The sequence below is a fragment of the Dipodomys merriami genome, unplaced genomic scaffold, assembly GCF_024711535.1.
Source record: "Dipodomys merriami isolate MVZ:Mamm:240054 unplaced genomic scaffold, mDipMer1.0.p SCAF_84, whole genome shotgun sequence".
NCBI lineage: Eukaryota > Metazoa > Chordata > Mammalia > Rodentia > Heteromyidae > Dipodomys > Dipodomys merriami.
The window spans coordinates 4,178,355-4,194,896 of NW_027206446.1; the positions used below are offsets into that span (position 1 = coordinate 4,178,355).

The 16,542-nt window shown below is 47.1% G+C and overlaps 1 protein-coding gene across 2 annotated transcripts in view; it reads left to right on the plus strand.

Annotated features, from left to right (window-relative positions):
* Positions 1-16,542, plus strand: part of Itpr2 (inositol 1,4,5-trisphosphate receptor type 2) — a 171,018-nt gene that overhangs the window by 135,646 nt on the left and 18,830 nt on the right. For both annotated transcript variants that reach the window (XM_070011588.1, XM_070011589.1), the window contains 4 exons: positions 4,836-4,940; positions 6,876-7,068; positions 8,864-8,989; positions 14,047-14,222. In XM_070011588.1, coding sequence (XP_069867689.1) covers positions 4,836-4,940; positions 6,876-7,068; positions 8,864-8,989; positions 14,047-14,222 — 600 coding nt within the window. The remainder of the gene's footprint in view (positions 1-4,835; positions 4,941-6,875; positions 7,069-8,863; positions 8,990-14,046; positions 14,223-16,542) is intronic.

Genomic DNA, 16,542 nt, shown 5'->3' on the forward strand with positions numbered 1-16,542 from the left:
GGGGACACTGTCCCCAAAAGTGCACTCATGACCTGACTCAGTCACTGCCACACCTCTGCAATCACCTTATCATCCTAATTAGAAATACCCCCCCTGAAGTCCTGGGGCAGAGGGGCAGGGACGGGGAGGCGCGGGTGATGTGGGTTGCGCTTCCGTCTGGTGGGGACACCAGCGGGCAACTGTCTTCTCTGTGATCTGTTGGTGGACAAACCTTCCCAGCACCGCGCGCGAGGCAGCCGACTGCTCCTCCCGGACGGTCAGGGGGCTGCTTTCTCAGTTCTTCGCTGCCATCTTGTGGCTTACAGAACTCCCATTTGTAGCTGGGCACCTGTCAGCCCAGCTACTCTGGAGGCTGAGTTCTGAAGATCATGGTTCGAAGCCAGCCTGGGCAGGAAAGTCCACGAGACTCTGATCTCCAATGAACCACTTAGAAAAAGCCAGGTGTGGCTCTGTGTGTCTCAAGTGGTAGAGCGCTAGCCTTGAGTGCAACGAGGCTCAGCCGAGTTCAAGCCCCAGGACCAGGAAAAAAGTCCCATTCGTGGTAAATATTATTTGATCCATTTCATTTCACCAACACATTCAGGTTTGAAGTTATCTTTTTCTAAGACAGGCTTGTTGGCAAGTTTGGAACTGTAAATGGACATCTGCCCATGGGATGTTGTGCAATAGCCCCCCTCCCTACCCCCCTTTTGTCTTTTTTGGTGGTTGTGAGCCCTGAGCTCTTCAGCTCAAGGCCGGCGCTCTACCACTTGAGCCACAGCGCCACTTCCTTGAAAGGATCTCTTAATGTTTACATTTTTATTCCTTAACATTATTAAGCAAGTGCTTAAAGCTAAATGGATTATAAATGAAGCCATAAAGAACCACATTAGTAAACCCATAAGCCAACAAAAACGTGCATATTGATATGTAGTATAGTGACATATATGTCTGTGTGTGTGCTTGTATGCATTTTGCCTGTTATGTTGATAGATTTAACTTGTTTTTCTAGTTCAACCATAAATGAAGAAAGCATCACCATCTAGATGACATTTTATCCTGAAGACTTATTGTAGAAGTATGAGCTGGGGTGGCTTTCAGGACAAGAAAGTGAACTGACATAATAGTACACATTTATATATTATTGAAGTGATATCAGAGACAAGACAATAATGCAAGTATATGAGTCTTATTAATTACGTGATGAGATTTCTCAGCCTTTGAAATGGTTTGTTGGGGGGCTGTTGATGAATTTCACATTTCAGAATTACTTAGACACAAAAATATGGCGGAACAGTATGACAAGATAATACTAAAAGATAAATTGTTGACATAAAAAAACTAAGCCCTGAGAAGTACAACTAATTATCCATAACCAAACCAAAAATAGCTCCCATTTATGGCCCAACCACATAATTATCTTAAATTATACAGCGAGGATGGTTTGGGGAAATCCCTTGTGAGGATTTATGCTATCCTTGAGAAAAGATTGGTTATGGATATGTAAACTGTGTTGGTTCAGAAGGCATCCCTCAGAAATCTATTTGTCTGTTTATCTATATTTCTATATATAACGTATACATATATATACATATACATATACGCACACACATGCACATACATGTGGTATAACACACACACATATACATATATACGCGCACACACATACACACATACATGTGGTATAACATATATATATATACATATATATATGCACACACACATGCACACGCACACACACAAACACACACACACACGTGGTGGTGATTGTGGTGGTGATTTTAGGCCTGAAGCCTGTTGGCTCGTTTGTGAGTTTTGACTATGTATTCTCACTGAGTAGTTGTACAAAGCGGTTGCGGTTCTGGTTCTGAGTACAGTGCGTCTTGATCCACGTCACCCCTCCATCATTCTTTATCTTTCCCCTCCCACTCCTACCCTCAAATTACTTAGTCTGATTTTTCCATAATGTGTGTTGAATAGAGTGACTGCCTTTATTTTCTGTTCTTCCCTCCATTGTGTGCCCCCCGCCCCCCCGCAACAGTACCACGTATTTCAGCTGTTGGTATTCATTTTGTCAATGGTCCATTAGTTGTACAAGTGGACTCTTCCCTTAAGTACACCATCCATTAGTCTGTTGTGTTTATATGCATGTAACCCCGTGTGTGCTATCATGTGTGTTTGCGTTTTAGATCTAACTTCCACATAGGAGAGGAAAACCTGCACCATCGATTTCTCCAAGCTTACTTAACGTCACCACTTATCATGAAGGGTTAGATTCTAAAATCACCATCTGTTGCAAATACCAAATTCTGCCAGTCATTCTGCAGCAGAAACACCCACAGACAGCAAAGAAACAAGGAGTGGAAGCCATGAGCTGGTGGCTCACGCCTATAATCTCAGCTACTCAGGAGGTTGAGAGCTGGGGTTCAAAGCCAGCCCTGATAGGAAAGGCTATGAGACTCTTACCTCCAATGAACCAGCAGAAAGACCCGCAGTGGAGCTGTGGCTCAAATGGGAGAGCACCAGCCTTGAGCACTAGAGCCCAAGCCTAGAATTCAAGCCTCAGGACTGGCAAACCAAAAACTGAAACAAATGAGTCTGACTTTACCAAACCTGTTGATGTTTGTGTTCTTGACGTCGGAACACTTCCTGTGTCACACATTTGCAAATCCTTCTGAAGAAGAGCCAGCCTTCCATTTGTCTCTGAGCATTTTCCATCTTTCCATTTGTCTTGTCCCATTCTTTCTGGAGATGGGTGGCACACACACAGCACGCACACACAAACACACACACTACGTTTCTGAGGAGGAGGGCACACTGGAGGGTCTGTCTTCCATTTGGGTGACTGCGGGATTTAAAGCAATCCATGGGAGTGAGCTGACCGATAGGAAGGGGAGACATTAATCCACTCATTAGGAGAAGGTTAGCGTGTCCTGCCTGAGCCAGGAGCGTGAGCGAGCCCAGCAAGATGGCAGGAAGGGAAGCAGAGCGGTGCGTAGGTGGTGGTCAGCTAAAACCCAGCATTGGTGGGGGAAGCAGAGCGGTGCATAGGTGGTGGTCAGCTAAACCCAGCATTGGTGGAAAAAAGCAGAGCGATGCGTAGGTGGTGGTCAGCTAAACCCAGCATTGGTGGGGCAGCAGAGCGGTGTGTAGGTGGTGGTCAGCTAAACCCAGCATTGGAGGGGCAGCAGAGCGGTGTGTAGGTCGTGGTCAGCTAAACCCAGCATTGGAGGGGCAGGCACAGTTCTTGCTTACAAGAAATTCTGTGCAATGCTGAGCTATAAAAGTAGAGTTTCTAAAACCCACTGCATTTCAAAATCCCCACCTCCCGTCTAGCATAGGGCCCCAAATCGCCACTTAACATACATCTTGGTTTTTTTGCTCATGTCTGCAGACCACAGCTTCAGAAAAAAAAAGGAAGGAAGGAAGGGAGGGAGGGAGGGAGGGAGGGAGGGAGGGAGGGAGGGAGGGAAAAGCTCCCGCAGACTTTTCCCTTTTCCACCTCCTTCCCTCATTGTCTGCTAGTCTGGCCCCCAGAGTAGACACAGCTCTTCTCATTTCCTTCCCTGCCTCCTCTTTGTCCTTCCTGTCCTAACTCAACCATGATTATTTCTGCCACGCACAAGCCTTTTAGAATATTGTAGAGTCAGGCACTGGTGGCTCCCGCCTGTCATCCCAGCTACTCAGGAGGCTGAGATTTGAGGATCATAGTTCAAAGCCAGTTCAGGCAGAAAAGGCCGTGAGACTCTTATCTCCAGTAAAGGCCAGCACTGGAGATCTGGCTCAAGTAGTATAGCACCAGCCTTGAGAGAAAAAGCCCAGCAAAACCATGAGGCCCTGAGTTCAAGTCACAGTACAAGCACACACATGCGCGTGCACACATACACACATACACATACATACATACCACACACACATACATACATGCACACATACACATACACACATACACACACACACATTAAAAAAAGGAAGAGCAAAGGCCCTGTTCCTACTTCGGGAGCTTTTCTCTTGCTTCTTTTTTTAAAAAGTCATATGAAAGGGTGTGTATATGGCAAGGTATACAGTGCACAGATTTGTCTGATGAAATGCACTTCAAGAACCCCTCAGAAAGAACTGAAAGTCTGGTTCACAGAGTTATTCTTCAGGATGTTTTTAATAGGCTTGCATAGATAGGGAATTAGCTACTTCAAAAGATTGGGTGTATATGTGAATTGATTTGTAAGAAGGTATGTTGAACTTTGACATGTTGCAAATTAGGACAACAAACAAACAGATCTCTGTGTTGGTACCATGTTCACATACTTAGAATCATAGGACGTGTCTTCATTTTTTCACGTGCGCATGTGTGTGTGTGTGTGTGTGTGTGTGTGTGTGTGTGTATATGTGTGTGTGTGTGTGAGCATGTGCACATGCATTGGTCCTGGGGCTTGAACTCAGGACTATTGTTTCAGAGCTTTTGTGCTCAAGGCTAGCTGTACCACTTGAGCCACAGCTCCACTTGTGACTTTTTGCTGGTTCATTGGAGATCAGAGTCTCGTAGACTTTCCTGCCTGGACTGGCTTTGAACCGTGATCCTCAGATCTCAGCCTCCTGAGTAGCTGGGCTGACAGATGTTTGTCCCAGGCCTGGCTCATTTCAGTTTGACATGCCAGTTCATGAGTACAGTATTTCTTGACCAATGAAGCCCTAATCGAAATCATGAGGTATTAATTGTTGGTCTCTTGGGTTTGATTATGTATGATGTTTATAGGCAATACGTATTTTCCAGAAGTGTAACCAACCACTGTGAAGCCAAAGCAGGGCGATTGTGCGGCCTGGCCACCTGACTGTTTAAATCCTCTCTCCCCCTTCAGCTGGCTTGCCACAATAAGCTGCTGCAGCACTTGCTGAAACCCGGGTCCGACCCAGACGGGGACGAAGCCTTGAAGCATTACGCCAGCCACACTGCCCAGATCGAGGTAGCCATTCCAGCCCCATAGCTTTATCTCTGAGGGATTAGGCAGCGTTGAGTGATTGAAGTGAAAGGTATACACTAAGAGGTAGTGTCCAAGCCAGGGGCTGGTGCTCACAGCTGTAATCCCTGCTACACAGGGGACTGAGACACGTGAGGATCGAGGCTTTGAAGCCAGCCTGGTCAGGAGAGTCCTTGAAACTCTTACCTCCAGTTAATGACCAAAACGCCGGACATGGAGCTGTGGTTCTAGTGGTAGAGTGCTAGCCTTGAGTGGAAAAGCCAGGGGACAGCGTGAGGCCCTGAGTTCACACCTCAGTACTCTCTCTCTCACACACACACACACTCACACGCACGCACGCACACACCCACAATTTTTTGTCACCCATGGGTCTTGAACTCTGGGCCTGGGCGCTGTCCCTCAGCTCTTCAGCTCAAGGCTGGCGCTCTACCACTTGAGCCACAGCGCCAGTTTCGGTTTTCTGGTGGTTCATTAGAGATAAGAGCCCCATGGACTTTCTGCTCAGGCTGGCTTTGAACTGCGATCCTCAGATCTCAGCCTCCCTAGACTCTAGGATGACAGGCATGAGCTATGGCACCTGCCTACAAAAGCAATTTTTGAACATTAAAAAAAAAGGAAGGCATGGTACAATAGAAATCTCTGCCTGTATTAATGGTCCAAAGCGTAGAAAATGTGGAAAACTCTAGATAAAGTTTCCATATTGGTATCATAAGCTAGAGCAGGTCATTGGCCTCTTCACCCCCAAAATGAATCATACCTTAGTGGCCGATGGCAGTCGGCCCCATGGTCTTTATGGATTCAGCGTTGTGTGTTGGGAGCTCTATCTGTCATCACTACCCTGATTATCATCTTGACACTTACTGGCTGAACTAATCCAGTTGGAGTGAGCTGAGGCTTATCACGACTCATTAACACTGTGCAGGTACTTATTTATTTACTGTTTATTGTTAGTACTGGGGCTCAAACTCTAAGCTTCAAGCTCTCCTTGGCTTTTTCACTCAAGGCTGGTGCTCTGCCACTTGAGTCAGGCCTCCAGTCAGCCATTTTGCTGATTCATCAGCTGTAGAATCTTGCACACTTTTTTTTTTTTTTTTTGCATTCCTCCGGTCTCAGCCTACCTGAGCAGCTCGAATCACAGGCATGAGCCCCTATGCCTGGCTAGATTGCATAGTTTCATTAGTTGGCTCTGATAGATTATAACCAATTACCTGCCATAATAACTTCTAAAGAGAAGTTATTGAATGTTAAAAGGCTTTGGTGTCCACAAGTTCTCCGCAGACACTAGTTCTCGTGTTCGTCCACAGTACAGCTCACAGGTGCCCTTCAGTGAATCTCCCCTCCCCACTTCCAGCCTGCAGTAATTTACCAATATTGATCACAATGAAATACTGTGAGCTTCATGTACACTTCAACTCTCTCCAATGTGACACAGGATCAGGTGTTTATATTTATATCTTTGTGTTTATAAAAGCTAAACAAGATGGGCCATATGCCATTGGTTCACACCTGCAATCCTAGCTACTCAGGAGGCTGAGATCTGAGGATCGCGGTTCAAAGCCAGCTTGGCCACGAAAGTCCTTCCAATGAACCACTCAAAAAATGGAAGTGGAACTGTGGCTCAAGTGGTAATGTGTGCTTGAGCACAAAAAGGCTCAGGGACAGCTCCCAATCCCTGAGTTCAAGCCCCACAACCAATTACACCAAAACAAAACAAAAAGCCAGAAGTGGAGGGAGCTATGTCTCAAATGGTAGAGTGCTAGTTAATTGAAAGTGTTCAGGAACAGTGTCCGGGCACTGAGTTCAAGCCTCAGGAGTAGCACTCACCCCCCCCCCCCCTTGGCAGGGTGAATGGAACATAATTACGATAACTGATATTACTGAAAATCAGTTTATCAACTATAAATGAATGGATGTTTTCAGATTGTTCGGCCTGACCGGACCATGGAGCAGATAGTTTTCCCTGTCCCCAGCATCTGTGAATTCCTCACGCGAGAGTCCAAGTCCCGCGTGTTCAACACGACAGAGCGGGATGAGCAAGGAAGCAAGGTGAACGACTTCTTCCAGCAAACGGAGGATCTCTACAACGAGATGAAGTGGCAGAAGAAAATCAGGAGTGAGTGTACTCATTCAGCTGAAGCCACGAGTTTGTGTGTAAATGGTAGTAGCTCAGCACATTAAATACATGACAGCAAGCCATGTAAACCTGTGTGTGTACTAGAGTTTGAACCCTGGGCCTGGGCGCTGTCTCTGAGCTTTTTGTGCTCAAGCCTAGTGCTCTGTCACTTGAACCACGGCTCTACTCCCAGCTTTTTGCTGGCTCATTGGAGCTAAGAGTCTCCCAGAACTTTTTGCCACACTGGGTGTGTCCTGTGGCCCTCGGATCTCAGCCCCTGAGTGGCTGGATGACAGGCACAACACAGCGCCCAGATGTGAATTCTTCCAAACCCACCAGGTTGTTGGCAAACTGTTACAATTGAAAGTGGACAAACATCATAAATCAGCAGCTCCCAGCAAGCAGTTCTGTGCTCCAGTGCTGAGACTCAGATTTCCATGAGAATTTGTGTTATAGGATTTTTTTTTCAGTTGAAAGTATTTTTTTAATTTTGCCAGGCGCCGGTGGCTCACGCCTGTCATCCTCGCTACTCAGGAGGCTCAGATCTGAGGATCGCAGTTCAAAGCCAGCCCTGGCAGGAAAGTCTGTGAGACTCTTAATCTCCAGTAAACCACTAGAAAACCACAAAAACCAGTGGCGTTGTGGCTCAAGTGGTAGAGCACTCACCTTGAGCTGAAGAGCTGAGGGACAGCGCCCAGGCCCAGAGTTCAACCCCATGACCAACAACAAAAAAAATTAATGTTACTGTGAAGGTGATGTACAGAGGGATCACTGTTATGTAAGGCAATGAGTCCATTTCTTGTCAAACATTGTTACCCCCCCTCATTTTTCTCCCACTTCCCCCATCCCCCACAGAGTCTCTTCCTGTTACAGGAATTCTTATGAGCAGCTCACCTTTGCTAGTAATTTCTGTCTTTAAAGCATGGGATTGCAGCCAGTTTAGAGGTCATGTTACCATGGATACAGGGACGCCATTTTACTAAAAGGAGTCATAGGCAGCTGCTAAACTGGGTCCTCATTAGCTCTGGGGACACATAAGAGGAAATTACTATAGAAGTATCTTTTCTGAGTCTGGCACTGGTGGCTCATGACTATAATTCCAGCTACTCAGGAGTCTGAGACCTGAGGATCATGGTTTGGTGCCAGCCTGGGCAGAAAAGTTCAGGAGACTCCTACCTCCAATTAATTAGCAAAAAAGCTGGAAGTGGTGTTGTAGCTCAATGTAGAGCACAGCCTTGAGCAAGAAAACCTCAGGGACAGAGCCCAGGTAGGCCCTGAATTCAAGCCCTACTATCCATCCCCCAAAATAAATAAATAAAAGTAAACAACAACAGCCAGAAAAGCGGACATAGGATTAAGAAGGAGTCAGAAAAGCAATACAAAAGTTATTATTATTATTATTATTATTATTATTACTTTGGTCAGTCGTGGGGTTTGAACTCAGGGCCTGGATGCTGTCCCTGAGCTCTTTTTGCTCAAGGCTAGTGCTCTACTACTTTGAGCCACAGTGTCACTTTCAGTTTTCTGGTGGTTCACTGGAGCTAAGAGTCTCATGGACTTTCCTGTCTGGGTTCAAACCAGGATCCTCAGATCTCAACCTCTTGAGTAGCTAGGATCACAGGTGTGAGCCACTGGTGCCTGGAAGAAGTGATTAATTTTAAGAAACTTTCCCACGTAAGCCACCGTTGATGTTCCTGGAAGTGTTCTCTTACAGTGCATGAAGCTTCACTCAGAACACCATGAGTTGAAATGAAAGTTTCTTTTCTGTCCTGACCCCGCCCTGGCTGTTTCTCAGGCAACCCCACCCTGTTCTGGTTCTCGAGGCACATCTCCCTGTGGGGAAGCATTTCCTTCAACCTGGCCGTGTTCATCAATCTCGCTGTCGCCCTGTTCTACCCATTTGGAGACGATGGAGATGAAGGTAAGAGCCCACCCTTCCTCACAGGATGCATAGCACAGTGTTCTAAAGCAATCCTGAAATTACACAGAGCGTCCAGACACGAGAGACTTCTGTCTGTGTGTGTGTGTGTGCGCGCGCATATGTGTGTGCGTGTGTGTGCGTGTGCACACGTGTGTGTGCATGTGCATGTGTGTGCGTGCGCGCGTGTGTGCATGTGTGCGTGTGTGTGCATGTGTGCATGTGTGTGCGCGCGCGTGTGTGTGTATGTGCATGTGCATGCGTGTGTGTGCGTGTGTGTGCGCCAATAGTAGGACTTGAACTCAGAGCCTTGCTCTCTTGTCTTTTTCACGTGAGGCTGGTTCTCTACCACTTGAGCCATACCTCCAAGTTTTGCTTTTTGCTACTTAATTGGAGGTAAGAATATTATTTACTTATATCCTTAGCCTGGCTTTGAACTGTAATCCTAAGACCTCAGCTTCCTGAGAAGCTTACAGGCAGGAGCTACCTGTGCTTAGCTGAGAGATTTTTGTTTTTTAATAATTGTATTCTAGTTAATAAACTGTGTGAGCAATAATGGAAATAGATTGTTGCCATTTGACAAATAACACAGTTGTCAGACTCATCAACAGATGCTAAAATAATAGTTGATCACATAATGAAAAACATGAAGAGATTGACTGTAGTCTTAAAGCATCTCCTCACAATATATTTACCTATTAAGAAAAGGACAAGGAGTAGTATTGAAATAGAGAAATTGCTTTAATGAAGTAATCATTGAATCCTGATACATTGCTCTAGCCAGGACTCTGCCAAAAAATATTGGCATAATTTCAATTTGGGAAATTTCAGACAGACCCCAAATGAGTCATTCTACAAGATAGTAGAAGAGTGTTTTTCAAATTTATGAAACTTATGAAAACCAAAGATGAGATAAATGCCTAAATTAAGAGAAACTAGCCGGGCACCAGTAGCTTATGCCTATAATCCCAGCTACTCAGGAGACTGAGATCTAAGAATTGTGGTTCAAAGCCAGCCTGAGCAAGAAAGTCTGTAAGACTCTTCTCTCCAACGAAGCATTAAAAAGCTGCAAGTGAAACTGTGGTTCAAAATGGTAGAGTGTTAGCCTTGTCACAGAGACAATGCCCAGGCTCTAAGTTCAAGCCTCAGGATTGACATATACACACACACAAAGAAAAAATATGGTATGTCCTGAATCAATAACCAGTAAAAGATCTCAGATGAACACACAGTACCCTTTCCAACCCCAGACCTCAATCTTTTTTTCTCAAAGTCATCTAGCCCAGCGTGGAATGGGCTGGCACAGGGTGTGGGCTGTGTGTGTTTCCTCCAGGTGTGTTTTCCAGCCTGCTAACCTTTAGAGCTACTGAGACTTTCTTGGCAAAGTGTGAAAACCAGAGGGGCGGGAAGTCCTGCCCCATGCCGATGTCACCACCATCCATGCTGGCCGCTGCGGGGGGGGGCGGAGGAGGGGGGAGACACCTGATATATTTAGGCTGCTTGCTCCGGGGGAGGGATAGAGAGAGACAGACACACCTGTGGAGAGCGGAGAGGCCCGCAGAGAAGCCTGTGGAGAGCGGAGAGGCCTGTGGAGAAGCCTGTGGAGAGTGGAGAGGCCCGTGGAGAGCGGAGAGGCCTGTGGAGAAGCCTGTGGAGAGCGGAGAGGCCTGTGGAGAAGCCTGTGGAGAGTGGAGAGACCCGTGGAGAGCGGAGAGGCCTGTGGAGAAGCCTGTGGAGAGCAGAGAGACCTGTGGAGAAGCCTGTGGAGAGTGAAGAGGCCCACGGAGAAGCCTGTGGAGAGTGGAGAGGCCTGTGGAGAGCAGAGAGGCCTGTGGAGAGGAGAGCTGTGGAGAGTGGAGAGGCCCGTGGAAAAGCCTGTGGAGAGTGGAGAAGCCTGTGGAGAGCAGAGAGGCCTGTGGAGAGTGGAGAGGCCCACGGAGAAGCCTGTGGAGAGGCCCGCGGAGAAGACTGTGGAGAGTGGAGAAGCCTATGGAGAGCAGAGAGGCCTGTGGAGAGCAGAGGCCTGTGGAGAGGAGAGAGGCCTGTGGAGAGGAGAGAGGCCTGTGCAGAACAGAGGCCTGTGGAGAGCAGAGAGGCCTGTGGAGAGCAGAGAGGCCTGTGGAGAGCAGAGGCCTGTGGAGAGCAGAGAGGCCTGTGGAGAGCAAAGAGGCCTGTGGAGAGGAGAGAGGCCTGTGGAGAGGAGAGAGGCCTGTGGAGAGCAGAGAGGCCTGTGGAGAGGAGAGAGGCCTGTGGAGAGCAGAGGCCTGTGGAGAGCAGAGAGGCCTGTGGAGAGCAGAGGCCTGTGGAGAGCAGAGAGGCCTGTGGAGAGCAGAGGCCTGTGGAGAGCAGAGAGGCCTGTGGAGAGCAGAGGCCTGTGGAGAGCAGAGAGGCCTGTGGAGAGCAGAGAGGCCTGTGGAGAGGAGAGAGGCCTGTGGAGAGGAGAGAGGCCTGTGGAGAGCAGAGAGGCCTGTGGAGAGGAGAGAGGCCTGTGGAGAGCAGAGGCCTGTGGAGAGCAGAGAGGCCTGTGGAGAGCAGAGGCCTGTGGAGAGCAGAGAGTCCTGTGGAGAGCAGAGAGGCCTGTGGAGAGCAGAGGCCTGTGGAGAGCAGAGAGGCCTGTGGAGAATAGAGGCCTGTGGAGAGGAGAGAGGCCTGTGGAGAGCAGAGAGGCCTGTGGAGAGCAGAGGCCTGTGGAGAGGAGAGGCCTATGGAGAGGAGAGAGGCCTGTGGAGAGCAGAGAGGCCTGTGGAGAGGAGAGAGGCCTGTGGAGAGCAGAGAGGCCTGTGGAGAGCAGAGAGGCCTGTGGAGAGGAGAGAGGCCTGTGAGGCCTGCAGGAAGGAGGAAGGAGGAAAAGGGAAGGAAATTAAACCTGCCCCCTTTTGGAGGTTGCAGTTGCTTCTAGGTCTGAGGTAGCCCAGTTTCAGACCGACTAATAAGAACTCCTTTGTCACCTTTAACCGTGCCTCTCGGGATTTTCTTGCTCCCAGGTCATTACAACAGATACCTGGTTCATTCTTGGCTTAGAATATTAACGAAAGAGTAGTGTCTACCTTCAGGAGCTTGCTATTGAGCAGAATTCCGAAGGAGATTGTAAACAACCGAGGCCAGCCAGCAGGACCCCTCTGTCTTAGACGGATGGGTCTAGACTGTCTCGCTTGTTCCTGCCAGGCTGATTCAGCTGTGGTGGATGCTGGAAGTGTCCTGGAGGTCTCCTCAAGGAGTTGAAGATTGCCATGGCCACTGTGTTCCAGCCTGGATTTCCCCTGGCACAAGCAGAGTCGGAGATGGGGCAAACAGAACCCAAGATAGCGAATAGTTTTGAGAGAGAGAGAGACAGAGACAGGGAGAGATAGGGAGAGAGAGAGAGACAGAGAGACTCTTCACAGTTTGTGTGAGAGCAAGTGAGTTCTTGGGAGAGACTTGAATTCACAGGTGTCCTCAGGGCCACAGTGTGCTGGCCCAGGCGAGGCCCTGCTCAGGGAAGCACGGGAAGCTGCCTGTGTCCTCACAGAGCTCCAGGTCTCCTTACAGGACCACGGAGGGAGCAGAGCCACGGCCAGAGCCCAGCGTCCTCCTGCCGGCCGCTGCAGATGTCACTGAACCGCACCACCTTCTGGGTCTGGGTCTGGGTCTGGGTTTCCGTCTGGAGTTTGAACTCTGGCTTGGTTCTTTCCCCGAGCTTGTTTTTATCTTTTAACTTGTTATTATTAAGGTGATGTGTAGGAGGCTGAAGGTGACAGGTCAGATCATGAATACGTTTCTTTTTGGAGTGTTCCCCTTCCCTTGCTCTCTCCCAGTTTTTCCCTCCCGTCCTCACCCATCAGTTGCAGAGTTCATTTTCCACATGGTGTCCAGTGAGGACCACGGCTGCATTTCTTCACCCTTCGGGCCTCCACGCTTTCATGCTCAAGGCTGGTGCTCCCCCACCTAAGCCACAGCGCCACGTTAGAAATAAGCATCTCACAGACTTTCCTTGCTGGGCTGGCTTTGAACTGTGATCCTCAGATCTTGGCCTGCTGAGGCTGCAATTATAGGTGTGAGCCACCAGTGCTTGGCTTATACTATTTTTTAAGCGAGAAAATGTGTGTGTGTGTGTGTGTGTGTGTCTGTGTGTCTGTGTGTCTGTGCATGCATGTGTGCTAGTCATTGGGATTACACCCAGGGCCCCAGCACTCCCTTGGCTTTTATATCTCAGGCTGGTGCTCTAGTACTTGAGCTAGGCCCTGACTTCTTGCTTTTTGCTGGTTAATTAGAGCTGAGGGTATCCACTGTCCAACCTGGCTTTGACCCTTGATCCTCGTATCTCATCATCCTGACAACCAGGATTGCACATGTGAAACACCAATGCCTGGCCTACTAGCTAGTCTTTTAAGTTGCCTTGAAATTAATCACAAACTTTCTGAAAATTTAATAATAAGTAATGTTTTCAAAGATATTTCCTTAGAATATCCACAGTACAGAGGGGTGGTTTTGCTGAATGCTTGCTGGTGGTTCATTCCTGTTTCTAGCTGTTCATGAGGCTGAGACATGAGGATCAGGGTTCAAAGCCAGCCCAGGCAGAAAATCCACAAGACTCTTTCATCTCCAATAAACCAGCAAAAAGCTGGAAGTGGAGGTATGGCTCAAGTGGTAGAGGGCTAAAGTTAAGCAACAAAGCCAAGTAAGAGCTTAAGGCCCTGAGTTCAAGCCCCAGTACTGGCACACACAAAAATACGTAAAAAGAAATGCATTGTTTTGCAAGTTCCATGCTTTACAGTTTGTCTTGCAGTAGCATGGAGAGTACAGACCATTTTTCAGGGTTTTTTTTTTCGGTCAGTCACAGATCTTGAACTCAGGGCCTGGATTCTGTCTTTGAGCTCTTTTGTTCAAGGCTGGTATTCTATCACTTTGAGCCACGGTGCCACTTCTGGTCTTTGGTGGTTCACTGGAGATGAGAGTCTCACGGACTTTCCTGCCCGGGCTGGCTTCCAACTGTGATCCTCAGATGTCACAGGTGGGAGCCGCCGGCGCCTGGCCACTTTGCAGTTTTCTTCTCAGCAAAAACTCATTTCTCCCTGCTGCAGGCACACTTTCGCCATTGTTTTCGGCTCTTCTTTGGGTAGCTGTTGCGATCTGTACCTCGATGCTGTTCTTCCTCTCCAAGCCCGTGGGGCTCCGACCATTTCTCGTGTCCATAATGCTCAGATCCATCTACACAATAGGTCTGGGCCCCACGTTAATCCTTCTCGGCGCTGCAAACGTAAGTACTTTGGTGGCTTTGTATCTGTACGGAGTCGACTGCAAGTGCATTTGGTGTGTGATGTTCTGCAGCTTTCCTTCATGGATGCAGTGAATTCTGATGTAGGTGAATTTCAGTTCACGAGCACAGCACATAGTGCATAGCCTTTGTACCTTCATTTCATTTAGAGGGAAGGAAAGGAGGGAAAGGTTAAAAAAACGTTGATTTAGTCACCAATTGGCATGTGGGTCACGACCCAGTTCAGTCATTACATTCATCTAATGCAATTTTAATCCCTTCTGTATCCCATACCCACAGCTACTGATTAAAAAGAAACCACAGTGAGCCACAGTTCACATCCTGAAGAGGCTTCAAAATCATCTAAGAAAGGTTACATTACATTCAGTAGAATTTTAGAATTGAGTAATTTTTATCAAAGGACCTATGAGAAAAAGCTGCTGTGTTAAAAAATAATATGACATTGGGCTCCTTTCCACGTGAACAAATTCTATAAACAAATAACAGACGGAGATAACTTTTTTAAACCAACGTTTGTAATATGAGGATAAGGCTGAGCATTTTGAAGCTTTCCTTAGGTAACTTTAGCATGAGTGAGCTAACGTGCTGTTTCAAAATACAAGTAGGGCTTGGTGTTGTGGCTCTAATCCCAGCTACCCAGGAGGCTGAGATCTGAGAATTGTGGTTAGAAGCCAGCCCAGGCAGGAAAGTCCATGAAATTCTTATCTCCAATAAACTACTCAGAAAAAGCTGGAAGTGGCACTGTGGCTCAAGTGGTAGGACACTAGCCTTGAGCAAAAGAAGCTCGGAAACAGCACCCAGGCCCTGAGTTCAAACCCCAAGACTGACACACAACAACAACAACAACAAAACCAAGTAGGACATTTACAGAAATAATTTCACTTAAGAAATCAAAGTGTAAATGGAGTCTGCATGAAACTGGAGCTTTCTTAGATGAAAAAAACATAAATCATGAATGGATGAAATAACAAATATGCAATTCTTAAATATTCTTTTCTACTGAATATACCCACAGCACATGAAAGTCTTAACTTGTTTTTAAACTTTTTTTAACCTTTTTTAAAGTGCCAACCTGGCCTTGAACTCAAGGCCTGGGAACTGTCACTCAGGTTTTTGTTTTTTTTTTTTGTTTTTTTTTTTTTTTGTTTTTTGTTTTTTGGCTCAAGGCCACCGCTCTACCACTTGAGCTACAGCTCCACTTCTGGTTTTTCTGGTGGTTCATTGGAGATCAGAGTCTCATAGTCTTTTCGTCCCTGGCTTGCTTTGAACCATGATCCTCAGATCTCAGCCTGTTGAGTAGCTAGGCCCCTGGCTACAGTTCAGTATTTTTGTATTTTCTTATAATATTTCAAAAAACTAGAAATAATAAAAATGACAGTTTCCAGCAAAAAAGAATGCTCCAGAAGCCAGATCACCAGGTCTTTGCTGTTGTCAATATGGGAAGTATATTATAAATATAAAGGAGACTCAAGCTGGGCTCTGGTGGCTCGAGCCTGTCATCCTGGCTACTTAGGAGGCTGAGTATCTGGGCATCACAGTTCTAAGCCAGCCCAGTTAAGAAACTCTGTGCGACTCTTGATTTCCAGTTAACCAGCAAAAGGCCAGAAGTGGAGGTGTGGCTCAAGTGGTAGAGCACCAGCTAACAAGGAGTCAGCTCTGAGAGATGAAACCCAGTAATGAAAAATAAGTATCAGTAGAAGGGTTATTTTTTTTCTGAGAACAGACTCAAACCCAGAATCTGACACTGTCGCTTACTGGCTAGTGCTCTACCCCCTGAGTCATGCCTCCATCCCCAGTAGAAGGTGTTATATCAAATCTACTATCCTGTAAGATTCTTCGGAGGGCTGATTGCTGTATTTATATGTGTGATCCTCTTCCACCAATCTGTACTCTTTTCCACCCTAATTCTTGGCATTTGAATATTCGAATATTTGAGCATGAAGTTTGGAAATAAATGGACTAGTTCTGTAATCTTACCAAGCAAGATGTGGTTCAAAGCCAGCCTGGGCAGGAAACTCCCTGAGACTCTTATCTCAAGAACTGGAAGTGGAGCTGTAGATTTAGTGGTAGAGAAAGCTAAAGCCTTGAATGAAAAAGCTACGGGACAGCACCCAGGCCCTGAGTTCAAGCCCCAGTGCTGCCACAAAAGCAAAACAAAACAGCCATGTGGAAGCACTATTATTTGAAGCAAATACTGTTTCTAAAGAGGTAACTAACCCTCAGTCAGGCTACTGAATGTTATTCCAAGTGAGGAAAATGAAATAATCGCTTCCTAGACTTGTGCCAGAGATAACAAAACATC